Raw genomic sequence first — 12464 nt, 5'->3', positions numbered from 1 at the left:
CTACTCTGAAGCTGCGTTCGTCACGAGGCCTAAATGTATGGAATTCTGTTTTTTTCTCAGTTAAAGCTTTAGTTATTGTACTATAATTTTCTTTTTCTTTAGGTTGTATTTTAACTTGATCGTGATTTAAAACTTTGATTTCGTATCCATTTTTGGCTATATTATTTAATAGTGTGGTGAGTGGGGTCACATTTTTCACTCCATTTACAAATATGGGAGGTGGTTTTGAGGTTTTTTCAGTTTGAATCTCAGTTCTTTCAGTTTGAACTTCTTCATTTTTTGCTTCGTTATCTGCGTCGTTAGACAACTCCTCAAATCGATTTGATGTATGAACAGGTGAATTTAGCCAGTAGTCATTAATTTTGGTCTGTTTAGTTACTCTGTGTTCAGGGCTAAGTCTGACTCTTTTCCTAGTGTTTTCTACAGTTTTCCATTCTTCGTCTTGGCTAATTTCTTGGCTATTTTTGTTTGGCAAGGCTGGGATATTGCTAAAGTATAGGGGTTGTTGTGTTGTTTGGTAATATGGTGTGGGTAAAACCTGAGGAAATGAAACGTTACCTTGTACTAGTTGGTCGTTGTTGATCTGAACTTGCGGAGCGTACGCCACTGGCTGAGTTGTAAATTGGCCTGGCTGAATCATCGCTGGTGTTGGAACTCCGTATAAATTCTGCTGTGGCTGTGGCTGCATCGGTTGAAACGGCGAAGTAATATTGTAATCCATTTCGCTGAGAGTTTTTTCCGTTTTGTCATTGGAATCACTTTCAATTTATCAATAATAAAAACTGAGTTTATTATTTTTAAAACAAGTACCGGGTCATTCGAATATATGATATTAAAAACACATTAAAATAATTAAAATCACATTAACGGTTACAGTATAAAATATTTTAAAATTTGCTGGACGAAATGCGACCGCTTTGGTCTAAGGTTTGTGGTCGACTCTGATATATATAATCGAATAAAAAAAGTTTGATGTGGTAGAAATAAAAAAAATTAGTCGGTTTATGCTCTGCTTGTATAGTCCGTCCGTTATAACTTTTCCCATGCATGACGATTCATTTTCAAACAAATTAAGTCAAAACATAAAGTGAAACGTACGCCGATGTGTGTAGTATGTAGGATACAGTATACAAAATGTATATACGCTGTGAGCTCGTACGTAGAGGGGATATTTACAAATTCGCGAGCGCCAGTAGTGGCAAGTCTGTAAACGTTTATCGGAAATTTGATATAAATGTCAAAGTGATTAATTTAAAATTAAAATTAAAAACATTAATTATAAAAATTATTAGTTCGTCAAAGCTGCGGTATATATTTTTACCTTAAATATACTTACGTTTTAAATACCGAATTTAAGTTTTTTTGACACAGTTCCGGGAATAAAACAACGATATAATGAAAATATCAGAAATGAAAACGGAGACCTTCTGACGGACCTCTGCAGCATAAATGAAATACGAATTAACAATACATTTTTCCCTCACAAAGAACAATACAAATACACTTTTGAAAACACTAGAGGACAAAGATCTATGATAGACTATATTCTGTCGAATAGAGAGTTACACCCGTCTCTAATCTTGGATGTAAGAGCACTAACATCAGCAGAAATAGGAAGCGATCATAAATTGGTATTGTGCAAAATCAGAATGAAAACACATCTATGTGATAATAAAACAGCAGAATACACCACCAAGATTAAAGTCGAAAGCTTACAGGACGACTCCACCAGATACCTATTCCAAAAAAGACCAACGGAAAAAAGCAGCAACATGTATATCACAGAAAGTGACGGAGTCGAAGAAAGCTGGGCAAAAATTAAGTCTAATATCTTAGCCTCAGCCAAGGAAGTTCTTGGTGAAAGAAACATTAATAAAAATAAATCGCTTCCAAGACGAAGAACTCCATGGTTTTGTACAGAAGTGAAGGAAAAATGTAAAGAGAAGAAAAAAGCCTACCTAAAATACATGTCAACTAAAACACAAGAGGCATACGATAATTATAAGACCATAAGAAACGAAACACATTCAGTAGTAAGAAGAATAAAAAACGATCACTGGGAACGTTTTTCGAAAGAAATGGAACATGATTTTTATGGTCTCCAAAAGGAAATATGGCGCTTTATAAGAGGTCAAAGAATGGAGGTAAAGGAACTAATAAAACCAAAACACATAGAAAAGGATACATGGATTGACTATCTAAAAAAGCTTTATGCAGAGGAAGAACAAATAATGCTAGAACCGGAAACACCAGAAATTACCACAGATGAAGATGTTAATATAAGTGCACAGGAAGTACGAAAAACACTCGAAAAGCTGAAGAACAGAAAAGCTGCAGGTAAGGATGGAATACCAAACGAACTACTGAAATATTGTGGAGCAGCAATGACAGAACAATTAACAACATTAATTAACAAAATCATAAAACACGGTAAAATACCGGAAGCATGGAGACCGAGCGAACTAATCCTACTATTCAAAAAAAGGAGATAAAAAGCAGCCAGAGAACTACAGAGGTATCAACTTGTTAAATACTACCCTAAAACTTACAACTAAAATCTTACAAGACGTAATGAATCAGAGGATAAGTTTAGCAGATGAACAACAGGGTTTTCGTACTGGAAGATCGTGTACAGATGCAATATTCGTCATAAAGCAAATTACTGAGAAATCACTAGAGTATAATAGACCAGCATTTCTATGTCTGATTGACTTAAAGAAAGCATTTGACAGAGTAAGACTCAGGGATGTAATCCACCTTCTGTATAATAGAGAAATCCCTCTAGATATCATAAAAACTATTGAGAACATCGACCAAAATAACAAGATGGAAGTCAGAATAGATGGACAACTTACAGAACATGTAGATATAGGCAGCGGAATAAGACAGGGAGACTCATTGAGTCCTCTACTTTTCAATTTAATCATGGATGAAATCATCAAAAACGTCAACAAAGGAAGAGGATATAGAATGGGAAACAAAGAAGTAAAAATACTCTGCTACGCAGACGACGCAATATTGATAGCCCAAGATGAAGATAGTCTGCAAAGATTAGTCCACAGATTTAACATAAGAGCAAAAGAATTCAATATGACAATTTCATCTCAAAAAACTAAAACTTTAGTAATCAGTAAAGAACCAATCAAATGCAAAATAGAAATTGATGGTATCAGTATTGAACAAGTAATGGAAGTAAAATACCTTGGAATTACATTGTCAAGTTACGGAGACCTAGACAAAGAAGTGAGAAATCAAGTACAAAAAGCAAATAGATTGGCAGGATGCCTTAATAACACTATATGGCGAAACCGACATATTAACACTGAGATGAAGTCAAGAATTTATAAAGCCAGTGTAAGACCAATAATGACATATGCATCAGAAACAAGACCCGATACAGCCACAACACAAAGACTACTGGAAACGGCAGAGATGAGAGTACTGAGAAGAATTACAGGAAATACACTGAGAGATCGAAAGAGGAACGAAGATATTAGAAGACAATGTAACGTACAGTGTATAAACGAATGGACACTAAATAGAAAAAAAGAATGGAACAACCATATAACCAGAATGGGGGAGACACGTGTGGTCAAAATAGCACGAGATAAATCACCAATCGGCAGAAGAAGTATCGGCCGACCGCGCAAAAGATGGAGCGACAACCTTCCATAGAGGTATCAATCCGCCAATGAACAAGCAGAATTGCTTATAAAGAGGAAGAAGAAGAAGAAGAAGTTTTTTAATGTTCCGTAATATGTAATTATAAATTAATATATTAATCTTAGCGCCATCTACACGATAATTGTGAAAGTATCCGAAGTAAGAAATTCATATTTTATCAATAGAACGTCAAAATGATTAGCAAAATTGAAAAAAAAAATCGATTACAATTTAATTACTTTTTTGCGTTGTAAATATTAAGCGATAACAATTAAATAATAAATTTAAAAATTACCGGTGAAAGTTGAATTAGTAATCCGCTAGGAGCGCCACCAGCGAAGCTCAGAGCGTATACACATCGACGTTCGTTTCACTTTATGTTTTGACTTAATTTGTTTGAAAATGAATCGTGACGCATGGGAAAAGTTATAGCGGACGAACAATAACTCGCCTATTCCGCATTTAATATCGAAAAAGAACAGTGTACCTACCTAAGTTTATAAAAGGAAATAATTGTAGGGGAGCTCATGCGGGGATTTTGTGCGTTACTCGAGCGCATCAGAAGATCACATGGGGAGAAACCTTGTACCCTGTAAATGCACCCGTACCATATATGGACTCTTAATACAGGGGCGTGCGGTGGGGGCAGTCCGTAAAAAAATCTGGTTGAGTCACAAGGTTTCACAAAAAAGCAAATATTTTGCGAAATGAACATCAGAGTGAAAAACTCAAAAATAAATGTTCAATATTTTTTAAAAATATATCAAATGACACCAAACACGACTCCTCACAGAGGTAAGGTGTGGGTTACTTTTAAATTACGGTTAAATTTTAAATTATTTAGGTTACGTAAATTTTAAATCTGAACCCCCATTTTTTATTGCAGATTTGGATTCCTTGCGCAAAAATAAGTAACTTTTATTCGAGATATTTTCTCGAATGATGGATAGATGGCGCTATAATCGGAAAAAACGATTTTTAGAAATGGAAAATTAAATTAAAATATGGAAAATCCACACTAAGATGGAAACCTTAACTTAACTTTTTTTTGTTTTACGATCTAATCTGCACAAGCCAATAGGCTGTCATGACGCTTTAGTAATTGCAAATTTAGCATCCAAGGCCCCCCCCTACTATAACAATTAAACTTTTTTCTAATAATTCACTCATCTTTAACTTCATTATTTTATTATACATACCTGTTGTATGGTTTTTAGGTTTTCTCGTAGTTATGGGAACCCTTTCCACAATAGTGTGGCCCTTATCTTTCATTTTGTCAATTATTGAATATCCGCTAGGATCCACTGCACTTTCATTAAATGGATAATCTATGTATTCATCATAAAAGTATTCAGACTCTTCGGGGTTTGGTGCTAAATGATTTTTGCCTCGTGATGAATCCGCTAACAATATAAGGTTATTACAGCAATTAATAAACTAAACAGCAGAACAAAGTGAAAAAAAGTGCTACTTTAATACTAACTAACTTTAAATATTTTACAAGCGCTAATTTCAAAATGTCTTGATTTTTTTTTTCACCAAATTTTGAAAAAATGTGGAAACGTTGAATTATCCACGTCCTTTCGTCTTTCCGTCCATCGTCCGTAAACACACTTCATCCGCCGTTATACCAGGTAGAATGACAAATGAGGTGTCGAATGAAAGCTTATATCCCAAGGATGGTACTAAAGGTGAGAAATTTGAACTAGGACTTCCTGTTTTAGAAATTCAACGTACTATTTTAAAGTTGCCGAAATAGTACAAGTGATATATTATTCGACGCGCCTTAGCAAGACGAGAACAAATATACTTCCGGTTTCATGATTGTCTGTCAAATGAGGTATTCAATGAAAGCTTATAACCCAAGAATGGTATTAAAGATGAGAAATTTGACCTCGGACTTCCGGTTTTAGAGTTGCAACCGGAAGTACCGTTTTAAAGTTACCGAAAGAGAATAAGCGATAAGCGATAATAATATAATATTATTCGACGTGCCTTAGCAAGATGAGAACAAATGTATACTTTTAATTTTTATGTCATATCCGGTTAAAAAGTTCCAACCGGAAGTGCCATATTATAGTCACAGAAATAGTGACACAAATATGTGACATATCAATCAAAGCGTACTGAAAAGTCAATCTTGTATTTTTAGTTCCGGTTTTGAAGTCTTTTACATTTAACCAGTTAGGACCGAAAGTTTAGTAAAAATGACTCAAAATTTCCAACCTTCGATAGAAGAAGGAACTTAAGAAGAAGAAGACTCAAAATTAGTGAAATCGTTTATATACAGTATGTCCCTGTAAGTTGTATCCATATGGAAAACTTTTTTATTATCAATTTTACGAAAAAAAGTTATTCTTTATAAAAAGTTCTGCATGGTTCAAAACCCAAGATTCAACCATCAGATATCAGATTTTATGAATGTTATACGAGGTATGTCAAAAAGTTTGAATTTCACTCAAGAGTAAAGTAGCTTTATTTTTCACAATATTGAATATTGCTATTATGAAAAGAAGTTTGGAATTAAAAAATATATTCTAATTTGCAATTACATCCTTCTAATTGAAAATTTTTTTTGAAAAATTATGGATAACTTACATTATTTTCAGTTATTTCAATTCTGATAACTCTTTTATTATTAATTTTACAAAAAAGTGATTCTTAATAAAAAGTTCTGGATGGTCTAAAACCTCAAATACAACCATCTTATATCAAATTTTATATGAGGTATGTCAAAAAAGATAAATTTAGTTCAAAAGTAAAGTACCTTTATAGTTCAGAAAATTTCAAATAGAAGGATGTATGTACACACTGAAACATAGTTTTTTAATTCTAAATAACTTTACGTAATAACAATTTTCGATATTGTGAAAAATAAAGGTTTTTACTCTTGAGTGACATTCATATTTTTTGACATAACTCGTATAAAATTGATAAAATTTGACAAAAGATGGTTGTATTTTAGGTTTTAGACCATGCAGAACTTTTTATTAAGAATCACTTTTTTTCGTAAATTAATAATAATAGAGTTATCTGAATTGAAATAACTGAAAATAACGTTAGTTTTCCATAATTTTTCAAATTTTTTTTTTCAATTATAAGGATGTAATTGCATACTAGAATATAGTTTTTAATTCCAAACAACTTTTCATAATAGCAATTTTCCATATTGTGAAAAATAAAGCTACTTTACTCTTGAGTAAAATTCAAACTTTTTGACATACCTCGTATAATATTCAAAAAATTTGATATTTGATGGTTAAATCTTAGGTTTTGGAATATGCAGAGCTTTTTATGAAGAATAATTTTTTTTCGTAAAACTAATAATAAAAAAGTTTTCCATATGGATAGGTACAACTTACAGGGATATACTTTATATGCGTTTTACACGAAGAGTTCAAATATCGACTTCCGATTCTATTATCGGTCACTTAACTCTAGTTGTTTTAACCAATTGTATGGTTTTAATAAAACGTAAAAATAAGAAAATATTTTGACAGGTCAAAACCAAAATGTAGCGATGGCGTATATAGCGTTAAAATCAAATTGCTTTGCTTTAAGTACTCGATAATTTCCATTTTACATGACCATAAAATCTGAATTTCCGAGACCTGCCTCATGAGCGAATTTTACTTCTTCTTTAAGTTATATTTTCTGTCGAATGTTGGAAACTATTATGGCTACTCGGAGCTTGTTGACCGCCGCTCTAATTAGTTGTGTACTACGGCACTTAAACCATTCCCGCAAATTCTTAATCCAGGGTATTCTTCGTCTTCTCACATTTCGCTTTCCTTAAATTTTACCTTGCATAATAGGCGAGGAAATAAAGCATTACACCTTTAAATTTTTTAAAGTAAGTCGGATCGTTATAAAACCTTTTGCATCCGATTCGGGAGAGCTTTAAGAAAATTCTTGAACACATGGCATGAAGGACAAATGAAAATTGTATTGATGTAGGCAGAAAATGCATTTTCCGAAGTACATCTCAGTGTTCAAAAAATAAAAATTCACAACTCAGAAAATAATCATGGAAATAAGTTCAATTTTCATACTCGAGGATTTTTGAGGTCGGTGAACAGAAATATTTTTGATCAACGAATCTGTAATGCCTCCACTACACATCGGCAGATGCGTCCGCGGATGTATGTATAACACGTCGGCAGACGAATCTGCAGCACATCCGATACTTGTCGGTTTCTTCAGCACAGATCAAAGGATTTCAATGTCAAGACTGAACGACCCTTCAGATGTGTGGTCAGCGTGTTATGATACATCCGCAGACGCGTCTGACGATGTGTAGAGGAGGCATAAGAGGTACCTGGTGCCCGGTATCCCGGTATGCACGTCGTCTCCTGGAGTTTTATTGAAATTTATTATGAAAATTGTTGAAATTCTGCTTTAGGGATACTGCTTTAGGGATACTGCTTTAGGGATGCTGTACGAGATACCTTGTGGACGATATCTCTGTCATCTCCTGGACTCTCATGAAAATTCGTCATGAAAATAGTTGAAATTTATTATATCGGTGTTTTTGAGGTCGCTGAACACAAATATTGCATCGAAGATGCTGTACGAGGTACCTGGTGCCTGGTATCTACGTCATCTCCTGGAGTCTTACGGAAGTTTGTTATAAAATTTAACAGTGAGTAACAATAACAGTAAGTTATTTGAATTTGGAACACAAATTATGAAAAAAAAATCTTTTTTTAGTATTAATAATAATTTTTTAATTATAAAGATGTCAGAAACTCGAGTATATGATTAAAACTCCATGATTTCCATGATTATTTTCCGAGTTAAAATTTTTATTTGTTGATCACTTTGAGATGCACTTTGGAAAATGTATTTTCCACCTACAGTACTGTAATTTTCATTTTTCTCTGACCCCATGCCAAGTGGTCAAGAATTTTCCTGAAGCTCTCCCGAATCGAATGCAAAAGGTGTCATAACGATCCGTCATACTTTAAACAAATTTGAGGTTTAGGCGATTTTAGTGCTTTATTTCATTGCCTATAGATTTTCTTCATTAAGTAACGTGATTGTTTATTCTCTTAATGAAAAGATTTACACTTGGTCGATTTGTATTTACTATTCATGCAAGTGCTCCGCCAGTGTTTTAGGAAAGTTCTTAAGGAACACTAACAAATAGTCGATCATTATGTTGTTGAAAAGTTATACATAAAAACTTACAATATTCAATTAGTGCAGTTACGGAAGGTGGATATGAATGAACTATTACCTCCGACTTCGTTGAACCTCCATCGACAGGCATGAAAATTGGTGAGTGTTGTGGGTGGATGCAACCCCTGCCTTCTCGGGAGTGAAAATTATGTTATTAAGAATAACACCATAATTCGATAGAGGGGCAAATTCTAAGCAAAATTTATTTTATAAAGTTATTTAAAAAAATTAAAACTGTTTGAGTTATTATAGATCAAATATTTTCATTTTTCATGAGAAAAATGTATGATTTAACCGATTTTTCACAAATAACTAAAAACTATAAGTTTTTGCAGAAGGATTGTTATTACCAAAATTAAAGCTAATAAAAAACTAAATAAACTCCTTACTAGAAAATTCTTTTAGTGTTAACTTAAAGTGAGTTAGAGGTAATTGAATGTATTTTTTTTCGGTGAGTACCCAAATCTAAGTATTCAAGCTTAAATAACGGGAAAATGGTGCATTTTATAACATAAACTTATTAAACATTTGTCAAAGTACTTAGAAATATCTATCAAATGAGCACCCGAATGAGTCAATAGCATTAAAATTTATGCTCCAAATTTTTTTCAAAATTTATCTTTTAAAATTTTTTTCAAAAAAATGTTATTGTTTCTTTTTAATTAACTCCGTTAATTTTTATGATATCAGATTCACCTAAAATCCATTTGAAAGCTAGTTCCAAGGGCTATTAAACCAAGTTGAGCTTAATCTTTTAAATCACTTACTTTTTTAAAAATAAATAGTTAAATGGCCCCAGTTACATGGTTCTCGCAGCAAAATTTAAGCTTTAAACGTTTCTATCTCGGTTATTTTTTACCCCACAGAAAGAGTAAAAACGGTGAAATATTTAGTACAGAAAAAACAACGAAAATGGTTCATGGTTATATTATATCATTTTTACGTATATTAGGTATTTTTGGAGTTATTATCAAAATAATATAAGAATTACGAAAATTTTAAAAATTCTGATTTTTTAAATTACATCTTTTTTCCAAAAATATATGTACATTCTAGACTGGTCAAAATTATTTAAATAATTACTTATGCTAATATAAAGAAATTCTTGTAAGGATTACTATAAATTTTAATTTTTGTGGAAATGGCATATTATCTTTTATTTTTCACTTTTTCCTAAAAAATTCGAAAGGGTTCTCTTATTTTCATCATAACTTCCTTAATTTTGATGCTATTAACTTCTTCTGGAGCTCATTTATTTGATAGGTATTCCGAAGTGCTTTGACAAGTGGTTAGAAGTATATTTTATAAATTGCATCGTTTTCCCGTTGTGTAAGCTTGAATACTTAGATTTGAGTCGAAAAAAATATACATTCAATTACCCATAACTCACTTTGAATTAACTTTAATTTAATTCTTTAAGTGAGGAGTGTATTAAATTTTTCATTATCCTCCATTTTAGTAAAAATAACTTTTTTGTAAAAGCTTATAATTTTTGAGTTATACGTGAAAAGCAGCATTTTTTTAGGAAAAAATAAAATTTTTGATCTTTAATAACTCAAAAAGTATTGATGTATATTGATAACTTTATATAACAAATTTTGCTTAAAATTTGTCCCTCTATCGACTTATGATATTATTTTTATTAAAATAATTTTCACTTCCGAGAGGGGGTGGCATCCACCCCAGGGTAAAAGCGCAAGTTGGCATCATGTCACCTTTGTTCCCTGTGGTATCCTCTAACTGCTCACCAATTTTTATGAAAATCGATGAAGGTTCAACGAAATCTGAGGTGAAAACTTCAGTGACTGCACTAAATTATTTATAAAATATACCTGAAAAATTTCTAAGACTTGCGTATTTAGAATACATTTGCATGTTGCCAAAGTTGGGAGCATTTAGAAGTTCTGTGTCGCACCCGGAGAATGGTTTTTCATTTCTCGCTTCTGCAGGACAGTCACGTAAGGATAATGGCATTTCTTTGAGCAGAGTACCATCAGAACATCTCGGACTGTTTTGGGATGACTCCCTTAACCAAGATTTCAACCAAAGCATGTCACATGAACACTCCAGTGGGTTACCTGTAATGAATATTTAGCTAAGAAATTATTTTCTTAATAATACCTATCTACTATTAAAATTGATAATTAAAAATCCATATACTTAAGTTAAATACATCATTATGAATTCTGCAAACTTTAAAGTAATCTGAAATATTTTTATGGGCAACTCATCACCCAATTTTAAGACTAAAAGTTTCTTATAAATATGTATGATAAGTGTTCTCATTACTGAGATGAAAAAATGGTTAAAAATTTAAATTTGATGTTAAAAATGTAATATTCTAAAGCTATTTTTCTGTGGCATTTTTAAATTATTTACTATCTTTAATGGGAATTGACCACAATTTGATTTCCACTTTGGAAATATGTAGTTCAAAAATCTTACACAAAATACTTTACACCTTCTACAGGCAAACGGGTAAATCAGGGGAAGATGTACCTACTGCACAATTTGGTGTCGACCATCGAGACAGGCTTATACCAGAAAAATGCATTCTTTAACAATGAAGGTGCATTGATAACACTTTATTCGTCTCTATACATTGAGCAAGGATTAAAAAGAAAACTAATACAAAATGCATCATGCAGGCCGATAACTTTATTGTTTTGATGCAGTTATATCTGTAGAACGCGTGAAAAAGTTAACTACTTCAGAGTTACCAATGTTAACAATGTTGTGGAACGTTGTTGATAATCTGAGATAGTATTTTAGTCACCAGGGAATATGGACACAATGTTTCGCAGATGATATCGTAATTTTTGTGACATCTTGACAAAAGAAAATTTCTTGGTTGCTCCTTGAGACAGATGTGACTTACGCTAACCTACATACAGAAAGATGTCTAATCTAAAAGAACACCTTTCTGTTGCCTTTTCCTGTAGACAAATCTAGTTGCATGAGATTATCGGATTTAGTAATTTGAGGTCATTTGAAAGAGGAACTCTCAGAGTTAATACAGTTAGAAGTAGTGGAGCTAAATATCTTGGAGTGACTTTGAATTATTGTAAACTCACTTGCATTAGACAAATTACCAACGGGCTACACAACTCATTTGGAAATACAGAAGAGTTAAAAATATGTAATTAAGATACGATAGCTGAGACCAAAAGCAATCTGCTGCTTGTACACAGAAGTGATACTAGCACCAATTTCCACTAGTATGCGCAGAGACACGAGATTATAAATATATGGCGGAAGTTCTCGACAATACGCAACGGCCTTATTAGAGGCTATCTATGGTGTCTTTCCATCGAAATTAAACTCATACTTGTGAAATCCATCGTCGAGATGAACTGAGACATATAGCAGCATTTATTTTTAGTGTCATTTATTTTCATTTATTTTGAAGTAATATTCAATATAAATGATGATCAAATGGGGTTTACTGATTAAACAAAAACTCTATGCGAAACGAGATCTTGCGATAGAAAAGTTCAGAGCGAATTTGAGACAACACGCTGCAGTGTCCCAGACCTAAGCAAGCCAGATAGCGATATTAACGGTTAATAAATACTGAAAAAAAACTGAAAGGATCTCCTTAATAGTAGAAGATAATAAAT

At 32.6% G+C, this 12464-nt stretch overlaps 1 protein-coding gene across 1 annotated transcript in view; it reads right to left on the bottom strand.

The window, feature by feature from the left end:
- The window catches only part of LOC126878797 (protein artichoke-like), a 146815-nt gene that overhangs the window by 62874 nt on the left and 71477 nt on the right, over positions 1-12464 (bottom strand). Inside the window, exons 6-7 of the mRNA XM_050641692.1 lie at positions 10677-10922; positions 4863-5066 (exon numbers count right to left, since the gene is read on the bottom strand). Of these exons, the coding sequence (XP_050497649.1) occupies positions 4863-5066; positions 10677-10922 (450 nt within the window). The remainder of the gene's footprint in view (positions 1-4862; positions 5067-10676; positions 10923-12464) is intronic.

Source organism: Diabrotica virgifera, chromosome 1 (assembly GCF_917563875.1).
Source record: "Diabrotica virgifera virgifera chromosome 1, PGI_DIABVI_V3a".
Lineage (NCBI taxonomy): Eukaryota > Metazoa > Arthropoda > Insecta > Coleoptera > Chrysomelidae > Diabrotica > Diabrotica virgifera.
Note: the sequence above shows the minus strand (reverse complement) of the source record. Positions and strands in the feature narration are given on the sequence as shown.